Source organism: Aotus nancymaae, unplaced genomic scaffold (genome assembly GCF_030222135.1).
Source record: "Aotus nancymaae isolate 86718 unplaced genomic scaffold, 86718_ANA_hifiasm-v0.15.2.pri h1tg000003l, whole genome shotgun sequence".
Taxonomy (NCBI): Eukaryota; Metazoa; Chordata; class Mammalia; order Primates; family Aotidae; genus Aotus; species Aotus nancymaae.
Genome location: NW_026988414.1, coordinates 26476639 through 26491244, shown reverse-complemented (window position 1 = coordinate 26491244; position 14606 = coordinate 26476639). Strand labels below are relative to the sequence as shown.

The 14606-nt window shown below is 37.1% G+C and overlaps 1 protein-coding gene across 5 annotated transcripts in view; it reads left to right on the top strand.

Annotated features, from left to right (window-relative positions):
* SLC44A1 (solute carrier family 44 member 1) overlaps positions 1–14606 on the top strand; it is a 197288-nt gene that overhangs the window by 58465 nt on the left and 124217 nt on the right. For all 5 annotated transcript variants that reach the window (XM_021672129.2, XM_012439084.2, XM_012439083.2 and 2 more), the window contains exon 3: positions 8757–8899. In XM_021672129.2, the coding sequence (XP_021527804.1) occupies positions 8757–8899 (143 nt within the window). The remainder of the gene's footprint in view (positions 1–8756; positions 8900–14606) is intronic.

The following is a 14606-nucleotide window of genomic DNA, read 5'->3' as shown; positions in this document are numbered from 1 at the left end:
CCTGACCTCAAGTGATCTGCCTGCCTCAGCCTCCCAAAGTGCTGAGATTACAGGCGTGAGCCACTGCATCCTGCCAGAGAAAGAGTTTTTGATAACAGAATTAGTCCACAGCCTTTCCCCACTCCCTGAATTTAATCCTGGGACAAATAGAAGCTGACCTTTCAAAATTGTTTACAAAAACATATACCATGCCACCCAAGGTGGTTTGGATTTTCTGTGCTAAAATAGGTCAAGAAAGTGCAATCATTAATGTTAATAGGCTGATTTGGGAGTGACTTGACACTAAGGAGTTATTTGTTTACTGAAACATTTTAATGCAGTGGTAATTAATATAGTGTTGATTTCAGTGCGATGGTAATTAAGACCCACTGTGTGAACTCTTAAATGTTGGCATAGCATTGTTTTTGCATGATTCTTTTTAATGGATTACCTTCATGGAGTTAAGCTAACATCATATTTTGCCATGTAGAAACAAGAAATCTCAAAGTTCTATTCACTGGCACAACAGAGATTCAACATTTTTTGGCTTCTGGGCATTTGTTTTAAATGATTTTTGGAAGATTTCTTGATTTCTCCCTCTTTGGATTTCATTCCTTAGTACTTTTAAAAGAAACATTTAACAAACATTTGTTGGGCATTAATCTATGCTCAACACTTTAGTACGTGTGTGTGTGTGTGTGTATATATATATGTGTATCTTTTAAATTTTTTTTAATTACTCTATGAAATAGGTTTTATCCCCTGCTTATAGACAAAGTATAGCAAGGTTAAATATTAGCTTGTCTAAGAATATACTGCTGGAAATAAGTGGCAAGGACAGAATAGGAACTGGAACTTTCTGGCTATGTTCTTTTCATTGAGTGACCCAGCTGCCTGCTTCTCTTACAGATTATTTCTTCTTAGTCATCTTGCAGCCTGATACTCAAACTGTATCTTTATTCTCTGTCTTTATTTGCATTTTTTTGCTCATTTTTTGACACCTATGGTCTAGTTCTTAAATATTCTAAGATCTTGTCATCTTTCACTCATTTCTACTATTAAATCTCTATACATATTCATCTCTTCATCAATGTTTGTACTTCTATTTCTATCCTTAGTTTCAAGATTATTCTAATGCTTGAGTTGTCTAGAACTTAAGAGTTTTCCAAAGCAAATTGCTATCAGCCTTCTTAAGCACTATCTTCTAAATTTAAACTTTCCTTTTTCATCACTATTTTTGAATTACTGGGTATATACTTATTCTGCTCAGAAAAATTACTTGTAACATTGCACTGCTAAATTTGCATATTTCGTTAAGGTAGTAAACAAGTGGTTTTGAGGCCTAGTTGTACATTGAATTAGCTGTGATCTTTTCTTTGTTTATTATTATTATTTATTTATTTATTTATTTATTTTTAGGATAGTCTTGCTCTGTCATCCAGGCTAGAGTGCAGGTTGTGATCTCGGCTCACTGCAAACTCTGCCTCCCAGGTTCAAGCGATTCTCCTGCCTCAGCCTCCCGAGTAGCTGAGATTACAGGCACCCAGCACCATGCTTGTCTAATTTTTGTATTTTCAGTAGAGACAGGGTTTCACCATGTTGGCCAGGGTGGTTTGGAACTCCTGACCTCAAGTAATCTGCATGCCTCGGCCTCCCAAAATGCTGGGATTACAGGTGTGAGCCACCGTGCCCAGCCTAGAATTAGCTGGGATCTTTTCTTTAAAAAAAATACCAAATCTAATTCCTCAGCCCTACCTCAGCAATTCTCATGTAATCTCTGCAAATCTGATATTCAACCAAAGTTGAGACCCACTCTTATAGGCACAGATAAACCACTGAGAAGTGTTGAGCAAGAAGTGATATGAGTGGGTTTAGAAAGGTGGCTCTGGCAGCTAATGTTAAGGATGACTTGGAAGGTGTAAAGAGGTTTCAAGAGACCACTTTGGAGGCTGATGTAATGGTCCAGATAAGAGGTGAAAAACCTGAAATAAGATAGTGCTAAAGGAGAGGAAGAGAGAGGTTGAAGGATTAGGATGAATAACATTTATCAATGATGTTATCAATGTTGTAGACAAGTGAGAGACAGATCAAGGATGACTAAAAGGTTCTTGTGTTAGGTGTTAAGGATAGGTTTTTCAGCTCAAATCCCTCCCCAGCTCTTCCTAAGTTCTCAACCATGGTTTCTGTACACATTAGAAAACAAGAGTGGAATGGTTAAATAAAGCACCACTTTATTAGTAGATACCTGATTATGCCGAATAAGGTACTCCCTGGTAAAAATAACTTGTGGAATGGAACTTGGGCCCACAAGGCTAAAGTTCCTTCCCATCTAGGATGGTCTGACTTCATTCTGTCTCAGGGAGAGGTGTTTGTCAGAAAAGGAGGAGAAGAGAGAATGGAGATCTACCTGGACAAAATGTGCCCAGATCAGGTTACCACAAAAAAGCAAGAACAGAAGAGACTGGATGGCCCTTAGAAGAGTGCTTACCATGGAAAATAGAAGATACACAGACCCCCTACAACTTACTTACCCTAGTAGTTATTGCTGCTTACTATGAGCTAAACACTGTTCTTAGCGCTTGACACATAGAAACTCATTTAATTCCCATAACTTCTCAAGGAAGTATACACTGTTATCACATTCCCATTTTACAGAGAAGGAAACAGAGGCATAGAGATAAGCTCAGTAACTGTCTAAGATTACATAGTGGCAGCACTGACCCAGAAGAGAAGAGGGAGAAGGGGAGGCCTCGAGACGTAGTCCCCACTCTGTTGCCTGGAATTGAGGACAACAGAAAAAGTTGTTCAGAACATGGACCCATAGGACAGAGTAACCAGTGAAATGTGATCTCATCAATATCTCAGGCTCTGACCAAATTGCTTGGCATCACCTCTTCCTTTAGTGTGGTGTAAGGAAGCTAGAGAGTGAGGGGCAGAAGCACAGAGAGAGGAGACTGCAGTTTTCCACTTGGTATCTTGTGTGTGCCATCTCGTAGATAAGTGGTGCCATTATTGGAGATAGAGTATATGCAGGAAAGAGAAGTGTGGAATGAGAAAATGAATTGTGGACATGTAGAATTTGTTGGTAAGGAGAAGCAATTGGAAATGCAAGGTTGGAATCTTGGAGAATGATCTGGACTAGAGTTGGATTTAGGGGACATCTTGCATAGTTTGTCCCTTCAGACTGCTTTCAAGGAAGGACCTTTTTTATTTTATAGCATTGGTTTACTTCCCAGGGCATGATGTTTCTACCTCATTAACTATTGTTGAGCATACAGAACAAAATGAGAAATTCACTGCAGTATTTAGTCACCTGTTTGATGGGCTGTTCTTTGCTGAGATCACAGAAATAAGAAGAACAGCATGCCGAAGATTACCATAAGGTTACCTGATCTCAATGACTTTCTACTTTCTGTTAAGTATGTTTCTTTTCTTTTTTTAAATATTGTGATAAAATGTACCTAACATATTTACCACTTTAAGCATTTTTAAGTATGTAGTTCAGTTAAATCCATTTGTTTTTAATCTGGTTTTGCTTTATTTATTCTCAATCACTGTAGTAAATCAAACCGATGTGAACTTCTCCCTGCACGTATACTCTCAAAAATTGTACTCTGTATCTGCTTTCCCTTAGAATCATAATACATTGGAAGAGGAAGGGCTTTAGAGATCAATCTAATTCTATCCTTGTGATGATAAGGAAACTGAGGCTCAGGGAATGAAAAGTTACTTGCTCAGGATCATAAGGAGCATTTGTGGCAAAGTGAGGGTCAGTTTTCAGTCTTCCTTGTCTGTATTCTCGTCATTGTTCTAGCTGGCCATGAAATTGAGCCTCTAATTTTGCTTCCCCCTGCCCATTAGTTTCTTCTCTCGAGAACATTTCAGTTCTTTTAGAGTAAACCTTGCATTTGTAATATGCTCAATAAATACTTATTGAGTGGTTATTTCCTAGGCTTTCTATCATTCTTTTGTTTTTTTCCAGAGTCAAGGTCTCACTTTGTTGCCCAGGCTGGAGTGCAGTAGCATGATCATGGCTCACTGTAGTCTCGAACTCCTAGGTTCAAGCAATCTTCTTGCCTCAGCCTCTTGAGTAGCTGATACTTCAGGTGTGTGCCACCACCCCTGGCTAATATTTTTATTTTTGTAGAGACAGGGTCTCACTATATTGCCCAAGCTGGTCTTGAACTCCTGGCCTCAAGTAATCCTCCCACCTCAGCCTCCCAAAGTGCTGGGATTACAGGATGAACCACTTCTCCTGGCCTCATTCTTGTTGGTTTTTTTTTTTTTTTTTTTTTCCTTTTTCTTCTTTCCACCTTCTTAGAGTGAGGCATCCTATTACACTTTTTAAAAAATCTAGAAATCTGACAGATTGGCAAAAGTTTAAAATTAATTTTGTTTAATTTGTTTACATGAATAGTCACTCTGCATCAGGCCTTTTCTAGGGTAGGATACTAATCTTGCCCTATCTGCTGGGTCCTAATAGCCCTCTGTGTCTCAGGGTTCTTAAAAGAAGAGAAACAGAAGCCAGATATTCCAAGGTTTTACAAATCAGTTATTATGAGATCGAGCCCAAGCATTGAAGAGGTATGGGCTGGATAGAGGTGAAGCGAAGGAGGTGGTATCTGAGAAAAAGAGAGTCTGCATATGTTTTCATTAATTCCAGGGGAGAGGGCTGTAAGCAGAACTCCTTTTTCCCCTATCTTTTTATTTTGAAACATTTTGCCATATTCATGCACCATCTCCCACCCACTCTATATGTGTTTTTGTTGACCATTTTTTTCAAAACTAAATGAAGTCCTTCTGCCTTGCTCAGTTGCATAGTAAAAGCTCCAGGTATAAAATTCAAACATGCTTGTAAAATAAAAATGTGTCCTATTTTTTTTTTTTAACTAATAGCAAATAAAACTAAGCAAAAGCCCTTACTTAGGTACAACTAGACCTTGTGATATGAAGGGAAAATGAGCACAGTTCATTAATGAGCAAATTGTCTTTCTCCCACTTAGGCAGTCGGTACTTATGAGTTGCCAGATCATGCCTCTGACCCACCATCCCTGTATGCCTTCATCTGATTTGAATCACCTCCTGTTTGTGAATAAATTTATCTGTTCCTCTTCTCTCTCTCAAAATAGCAGTGCTGAAAGCACTTCTATAGCTCACTCATTTGAACATTTTAGCCATGGTTTTCTTCCTTGCTTATAGTTTTACTTTCTCCCTAAGATTGCTTTCTACTACATGCTTATGAAAACCTTCCTTATCCCCTTATCATTTGCTAAATTAATGTGATTTTTCATTCTGTTGGATGCCTTTTCCCTCCTCTCTCTACTGAACCATTAAATTATTGAATGTATTCTGTAAAGTTTCTCTCACCCCCACTTTAATTTTATGTGCCACATTTTTTCCCTTCTGAAACTATATTGCTTTCCACATTTGGATTTTAGAATTTTTCTTTTTAAAGAGATTGTATTTTTAATTATAGTTGGCCTAGTTCCCCATTGTCAATGCTTGTACCATATGAGAAGTCCCTAGGATAGTAGTCATGGTTTCTTCTCATCTTATTAGCTTATTCTCCTCGCCCATCCCCTACCCCTGGCAGCTTCTCACCCTCTCTAATGCTTCTGGAAGCTACTAAGAAGTTTAAGTGGCCTATGTGAAAATATGTCAGTGTCCCAATTTAGCATATATATGTAACATTTACAATTTATACCCCTGCCTACATCCCAGAGGGATGTGAGGTGGTTTATGATAAAGAAAAAAACCCACATGTCCAACAGTACTGTTAAAAATAGTCAGAAAAGGAAATCAGAAACCACTTAAAGGAATCTGTAACACAATGTACTTATCAAACATAAGAAGAAAATTTCTATAAAAAGTGAAGAAGAACATAACCTTTTAATTATGTAACAACTTTGCTATTCTAGATTAGTAGTGAAAGAAGATTGTAATTGTGGTCTGAAAATATTTTTATATGGTAACAAAATTATATTCTCACTGTTCCCCCCTAGAAATTTTTATTCTAAAATAGAGAACTGAAGGGGTTTTTGTTAGTGTCCAATTACCGTTGTTAACCTCTTTAGTCTGACTTCCCCATTCAAATTCACCGCTAACAGCTACCATTTATTGATCACCTGCCATGTACCAGACATTCAGCTAGGGACTGGATATGTGTTATTTCATTTAGTTCTCATCATTAGGCTGTGAAATAGATGGTATTACTCTGTATTAGAGATGAGGAGGGAACTAAGTATGTAATAATAAGTATGTAATTAGATCAAAGTCAAACAGGTAGTAATTGGTAGAGTGAGGGTTTGAATCCAGGTTTTACTGAATACAAAGTCCATTCCCTTATCATTAATCTGTTAGGCTTCTTGTTAAAAAATGTGTTGGAGGCCAGGAGTGGTAGCTCATGCCTATAATCCTAGCATTTGGGATGGCCGAGATGGATGGATCACTTGAGGTCAGGAGTTTGAGACCAGCCTGGCCAACATGGTGAAATCCTGTCTCTACTAAAGATACAAAAATTAGCTTGGTGTGGTGTGTACGCCTGTAGTCCCAGCTACGCAGGAGGCTGAGGCAGGAGAATTGCTTGAACCCGGAAGGCAGAGGTTGCAGTGAGCCGAGATTGTGCCACTGCACTCCAGCCTGGATGAGAGAGCTAGACTCCATCTCAAAAAAAATAAAAAATAGAAGTGTTGGAAAGGTTAGCTATTAAACCTCTTAATACTCACCTCCTTTTCCAGTTTTTACTCAGCACAGGGCTTTCTAATTTGGAGTTCAAAGATACGCTTAAAATGGTATGCAGATTCATACATGTAAATATGCAAATATGTACGCAGAGGATTAAATTTTTTTTCTCACATGTCTTAGTATTGGGTTGAAGTTCTGAGGTGGAATTGATTACCATACAGTGTCCTTGGAGGAGTCAGGAGATGGGGAGAGGGGCAACAGGGTGAGTGTGCATGAATAAGTACTGACCAGCTGTGTCTAACCCTAATGCTAGCAGTTTGATACTTCTTGGAGGCAGAAGGAGACTAACATGTATAGAGATATGCACTTTACATGTAACGTGTTATCTCATGTGATTTTCACAACAGCTTTTGTGATAAGTGGTTTTTAACCTTAATTTATAGGTGGCAAACTGAGGCATAGAATTAAGCAAGTTTGTTCAAGGTCACCCAAGATTGAAGGTCACCCAAGAAGAAAATGGAGTCATCAGTATTCTATTGATCAACACAGGCTTTCTGACCCCAAAACCCACCATCTTTCCCTTACAGCATGTTCTCATTCCTAATAATAGTGTCTAACAGCTATAATAGCTAAGACTTTATTGAGCTCTTACTATGTGCCAGGCAGGTTTTTTTTTACCACTTTACTGGATTGTATCATTTAATCCTTACAACAGCCCAATGAGCTACATACACTGATTATCTCAATTTTACAGATGAGTAAATTGAGACAGAAAGTTGAAGCTAGTGAGTAGCAAATTAGGGATAGTCTCTACTCTGTCTACTTTTTTACAAGGTGTAGTTTTCAAGAAGTTTCTACTGACTGTGGCTATGCTCTTTATTCTTTCCTCGTAGCTCCCTTAACTGCACAATGAAAGTAAAGGGGTTATTTAGAAAAGAGTTTGTTTGCTTTTTTAGGTAAGTATATTTAAAGGGGAAATACTTTTCTCTGAGGAACTGTATATGATTATAGTATTTTCCACTGTAGGCCTTAGATCTAGCAGGGCTATTTAGATAAGTACTACTCATGATACTTGGCTGTGATTAATTAAATAATGATAGTCTCTGCCTTCTTAGCCCCTTTACTGAAGATAATAAAAACTTAACCTTTTAATGACCAGGTTGTAAGAATAGTTGTTAACCTCAGTCTTTCCCCCCAATACAATTAATTTATCAGTAGTGATTCACTTCCTCTTCTTTTGGCTAGTAGCTTGCTGTCAAGCGTAGGCTTTTATTGCTTTGTTTTGGTCAGTGCATGCTTGACTTAGCAAGCATGATGTGCTTCTGAAGTATCTACCATTTGCCTTTAATACTGTGATGAAGCATATTCCCATGAAATGAAGTGACCTTTGCAGTATACAAAGCGAGCGCCTTACTCCCCTCGTCTTCAGTATTAAGAACATAAGAATATGGCAATGCTTCATAATGTAATTCTTTGACTTGTATATAGCTTTATTGCAGGAAGGAAACAAGTGTGTGTGTACTGAAGCGATAATGATTCAAAACCCACATTCCTGTTTTTCTCTGAATTTGTTTCTTTCATCCTTTGCTGATGTTCACTTAACGGAACCCCTTTACAATCAAATGAAACTAAAGAATGAGAGAAGCTGGGTTTGATTCTATTTTCTGATCTTTACTAGCTTTGATGGCCTTGGATAACTTGTTTAACGTCTCTAGACCTCAGTTTCTTCATCATGAGGATTAGAGATAACATACAACAAGCACCTATTAAGAGTACACAGACTGGCACAGAGCAGATGTTCTATATTGAGAAGCTTCTGTTATTACTATTATTATTATTATAAAATTCAAATATGATCTCATGATGTAAAGGTTGGGATTTGTTTTGTTATGGTAGTAAATAGTGTTTCCCTATGGACTTCTTTCTACTGCTATGTGCAATCCAAGGAAAACAGTGGAATAGTGTTTGCAATAAGGAAAGATAGCTCTTTGTTCCCTTCAGCAGACAAAAGAAACTCATTATCGTATCAACTAGTGACTGTTGGCTATTGAAATGGTTTATTTGTATGTTTTTTTTTTCTGTTTCTTTCCTAGGGATTTATTTGTGGCTTTTCAATAGCAACAGGTGCAGCAGCAAGACTAGTGTCAGGATACGACAGCTATGGAAATATCTGTGGGCAGAAAAATACAAAGTTGGAAGCAATACCAAACAGTGGCATGGACCACACCCAGCGGAAGTGAGTAGACTGTTGCTGAATGATGAACACATGGAAACTTTGAAAGAGGCACAGAGAAAATCCTGCTATTCCTACTGTTTGAAAGATAATATCTTACCAAATATTATTTTTATGTGACTTCTGTTGGTGTGTTTGATTTTTTTTCCACTGAACCCTTGAATCATTCTTGTTTTTGGTCTACAAATACATTCTTCAGGAAATAGAATTAGCTGCCATGTTAAAATGGCTACCTTTACCCATGTTAATGTTAATGGATAAAGACTTAATTTGAAAAGGTTATTCTTTTACTCTTTTTTTTTCCATTAGCCTTTAAGTTGTACACTAAGTTTTAACCCTGTAATATTTTCCCCTAAGATTATACTTAATGGGAGACAGAGGGATGATAATGGATTTTGAAATATTAACATTATAAAAAACTTTTTATGTTGTATCATTTATAAGTACACATCAGTTTCCAATTTTATAAAAGATACATTTTCTTTGTCAGACTTTAACATTTGCTTTGGGTTCTCAATATTCATCTTTTAGATTTCATGAAATTTCTGACTTAATTGATTTTTTTTCTTTAAAAGAGCTATTATTTTGTTTTAATATCTATGGAGAAAATAGATTTCATCTAGCATATTTTATGTATTATGCTAATATATTTTTACAGACTATATATTTATGCCCCTTGAAACCTTATTAGGCATTTTAAATATCTAACTTGTTCTTCAGAATTAACAAAACTAGTTTTAAGGTAGTAGGCTAATTTATCCAGTTAATGCACTTTATAGGAAAAGGCTAAGCAGGTAACATTTTTAAGGTTATAGGTCTATTATAAAGCATTTTCCAGAAAGGTAATATGTAACAACTGTATTTGTTATTATATACATCTGTCGGTTAAATCTGGGCCCCTAGTGGGAAGTATGATTAATTTGATAATGTCACAAACCTGAGGAAATCCAAATAGTTAATTTCTCAGCATTATTCCTCCCATTAACGAAGACAAGATAATGCAGTTTAAACAAAATTTTAAATAACAACAATGAGTATTTGTATAGCATGCCAAAGTCAACTAGCATATGATACCACCCTGTGAGGTAGGTGTAACAGAGGCTTGGAAGATTGAAGTAATTTTCCCAAAGTCACATGGCTGGTGGGCGGTAGAATATCCAGCCCAGAAATTGAGTTTTTCTCTTGATATGCACCTGCATCCATTGAGAGAAGTGAAAATTGTACTCTTAGCAATTTGAAGGATTGTTACATTTATTCTTTATGATTGCTTCATAGCAAATTTTAGAATGTATGTTATTTCTTGTAACAAGACTACCCATATCCTTTTTGTTTATTTATTTTTATTTTGAAATAACTTTAGACCATAGAAGTTACAAAAATAGTGCAGAGTTCCACAGTACTATTTTTTTTTTTTTTTTTTTTTTTTTTGTAGATAGCATCTACTTTTGAGATAGAGTCTCACTCTCTTGCCCAGGCTGGAGTGCAGTGGCACGATCTTGGCTCACTGCAACCTCTGCTGCCTGGGTTCAAGTGATTCTCCTGCCTCAGCCTCCGGAGTAGCTAGGATTACAGGCACCTGCCACCATGTCTGGCTAATTTTTGTATTTTTAGTAGAGATGGGGTTTCACCATGCTGGCCAGACTGGTCGTGAACTCTTGACCTCGTGATCCACCTGCTTCAGGCTCCCAACATGCAGGGATTAGTCGTGAGCCACTGCATCCAGCCTATTTAACTCTTTAATGCTGCTGACATGTATCCAATACAAAATATTACAATTTAGATAATTGAGAAGAGGAAAAGGGATCTGCTCCCTCAGGTCTTCTACTTACATGAAATTGGAATCATTTTTATGGATCCTTTCATAACTTGCCATGACTCCAAGCACATTCTCACCATAAAGTTTGTGTAAATGCCACTCTTTATATTTAACCTTGTGGTGATTCATCTGTTCAGTGGAGCAGATTGCAAATCCTAGAATTATTCTGTGTACATTTTGGCCTCTTCCAAGAGAGGCTACTTATTATTCTGAAAAAGTGGTCTCTGTTCCCTGAATGCTTAGCATAGTCAAGAGCCATTCACATAGAGGGAAAATAGTTTCCCAAGTGTAACTGTTGTTTAATTCATGTACACATGCTTACAATTTATTTTTGATTTCTACTTCATCTTCTGTTACAGTATGACCTTTTTAGTGCTAACCTACTTAAATATTTCTATCTATAAATGTTTTTTTTTTAAAAATGAACAGGCTTTTTTTTACCTTTCTCAGATAAGTCTATGATATTTTGATTTGAAAAAAGACAGGAAAGCAGCAGTCTTTGTGTTTGCCACCTTTATTCCATCCTCTTCTTCCTCCTGAAGATGCATTAGTTTCCTTCCTTTACACTTATTTCCTCGTACTTTTTTGCTTCCTTATGAATTGTAGGCCCTTCTGTAGCTATACAGTATTTTTACACCTGTTTTGTCTACTAGTACCTCAGCCTGACCTCGATCACTTTCTCCCATTCCTTACTGTCAGCCCCTACTACAGTAGCTGGTCTTACTAGGACCTTTATACATATTTGTTGAAAAAGTCAACAAATCAGTCCTCTAAAATATCAACTATAACTCTTTCTTGCCTTCATGAATATCATTTCTTCTATCAGAAAAAAAAATTCCTCCCAATCTTCACATGGCAAAACTCTACTCATCCTTCAGCTTTCAGCATAAATGTCACTTCCCAGAGAGGCCTTTTTATTCTCACAATTTAAATCTGATATTCAAAAGTACTCTCATTGTATCCTGTAATATGTGTAATTATATACTTATTTTTTGATTATTTGTTAAATGTGTATCTAAGTGCCATGAGAGTAGAGGTGAGATATATTTGATTCATTGCTATGTCTCAGATCCTAGCTCACTTCCTAGAGCATAGTAGGCACTCATTTAAATCTTGTTGAATGGATAAATCAGTTTATTTCCTTAGAACATACTTTAAGAAGTAAATTAGTGAGTCTGAGAATTTGAATATTTTAAAATTGTTAATGTATATTGCTGAATGGCTTTCCATAAAGACTGTTCCATTTATATTCCCACCAACAGTGTCTGAGATTACTTTATCTTTGCTAGTATTATTAGTTTTTATTATTTACTAATTTGTTAGGCCAGAAAATGGTGTTTTATAGTTTTAATTTGCATGTCTTTGATTATTAATGAGTGTGAACCTTTTTTCCCCATGTTTGTTAGCCTCTCATGAAGACTGTTGTGCTAGCATATCTATTCTTGGTCATCTTATCTCTAATCTGCTCCATCCTTTATACTTGATAAGATTAAGTTCTTTAAAATAGGGCTCTTATGTTGTCATTTCCCTCCTCAAGAGCCTTTCCTTTGGTGGTGGTGTCTATAGCATCAAAGAAGAGCCACTCAGCCCTGCCCTTTCAGACCTCTTGTGATTTGGACCTGTTTCACCTATTCAATCTCCTCCCACTGTTCCTCAGTGTGATGTTCTTATTGTCCGAGACATTGAATTGATTCTTACCTCTTTGCTGTTCCTTCTACTGTCTGACAGTCTGAATTCTTGAAACATTTAAGACACGTCTCATAACTAACCCCTGTATGAAATGTTTCAAAACTAACCTTATCCGTAGTGAGCTTTCCTTTACCTGAAATTTCCTATATTTACTTGTTCTACTGCCTTTAGTTTACCCTCTTAATTATATTTTGTGTTTCTCATTTGTCTGTATTAATTGGCAGTTGCTAGGTAACAGTATTACTATAAACTTAGTAGCTTAAAACAAGACACATTTGTGATCACTTTCAGTGGGTCAGAAATCTGGGTGTGGCTTACCTGGGTCTTCAGCCACAGAGTCTCTCACAAGCTGCCCTTAAGTTGCTGGTCAGGGCTGGGATTTCATCGGAGGCTCAGTGAGGGGAGGTTCCCCTTCCAAGCTCTTGTGGTTGTTGGTAGCATAGTTTCTTGAGGATTGTTGAACTGAGGGCCTTTGTTCCTTGCTGGTTGCCATTTTTTTGATGGTGGGGATGAGGGTAATAGTAATATATTTTGAACTCTGATTAGGAATTCCAAAAACATACTTTTTCTGCCACATTCTAGATTGTCTGCAGCCTTTAAGTCTATAATATGTAAGTAGCCTTAGAGTGTATATGTCAATTTTAGATAGAAAATTATCATTATTATTATTATTATTATTATTATTATTGAAGGCAGAGTTTCACTCTGTCACCCAGGCTGGAGTGCAGTGGTGCAATCTCAGTTCACTGCAACCTCCACCTCCCAGGTTCAAGCGATTCTCCTGCCTCAGCCTCCCATGTAGCTGGGACCACAGGCATGTGCCATTACACCTGGCTAATTTTTTTTGTATTTTTAGTAGACATTGGATTTCGCTGTGTTGCCCAGGCGGGTCTCGAACTCCTGAGCTCAGGCAATCTGCCCAGCTCAGTGTCCAAAGTGCCAGGATTACAGGCATGAGCCACTGCACCCAGCCTTATTACTATTATTATTATTATTATTATTATTATTCCCAGAGAGGAAGCTCCCTATCTTCCATATCTATTTGGACAGAGCAGAGATTGTCCTATTTAGTTGTAAGATACCTGAATAAGTGAGTGTGTATACTGAGCTAGGACAAAAGGTCTTGCTTTGTTGACCTCTGGGGAGAAGATTGGGGTGAGGGCGAGGGTGTTGTGCTTCTACTAAAGATGTTCCCATGTGTTGGGTGCCTGAGATGGGAGAAGATATGGCAAAGTGTCTGTAGCTCTTAGTAAGCATAGGTTATCATTGTAAAGTTGGGCAACAGTAAGTAAGGAACTGCTCTTAATCTTTTTGACATAAGCATTATATCATTATTAGAACTTTTTCCTCATTCTGCAAACAGTCCTAACACAGCTTAGTGTCAGCTTTCCTTGTTACTCCAAGAAGTTTTCCCAGTGTGTCTCACACATCAATATCAATTCTTCCATAGAGATTCTAAAGATATATTTTTGCACAAATCTAATTTTCTTTTTTATCTTTTTGTCTTTCTTCCAAGGAAGCCAATTAAAGTCCCAATCAGTGATAAAGTCTTCATCGCCCTAAAATGCCTCTCAAATTTCAGATAATCTATATTAACAGGATGTAAAGAATTAGAGGTCTGAGGAGGATAATAGCATCTATATATGAGTAAAATCTATAGGGGGTTCATTTTATTTGAGCTCTTTTCAATTTCCTGCATAATCTTTACCAGAGTACCTAGTAAAAACAGAATCAGAGTGTGAGTTTTACTTCTTTCTCCTTATGGTTCTCATTGGCAAGATACTTAAAGCTTAAAATGTTTGTGCTAAAACGATCCTTGAGATCATTTTACAGGTGAAGAAACTGAGTCTAGGAAATGAGTGACTTGATGGTGATAGACCAGCACTCAATTCTCACCCTCAGTGAGTGCTCTTTGCATCATACACGAAAATATCATCATACACTAAAATAGATCTGGTGAGTTGTAAGTTAATTCCAGCTTCCCATCTTTTTTGCTTTGGGGCTTTCTCCCTCGCAACATTTAAAAGTGAAAGAAATTTTTAGGGGAATTTGACAAATCCCCGTACACATTTAAACAACTTTGAAGGGAACCAAAGCACTTATACAATCTAGAAAGGCCTTGAGTAATTTGAAGGCAATTTTGTGTTTCTTTCTCTGTCAGATAAAGAATATGAATTATGATGATTAACTGTATTATTCTTAATT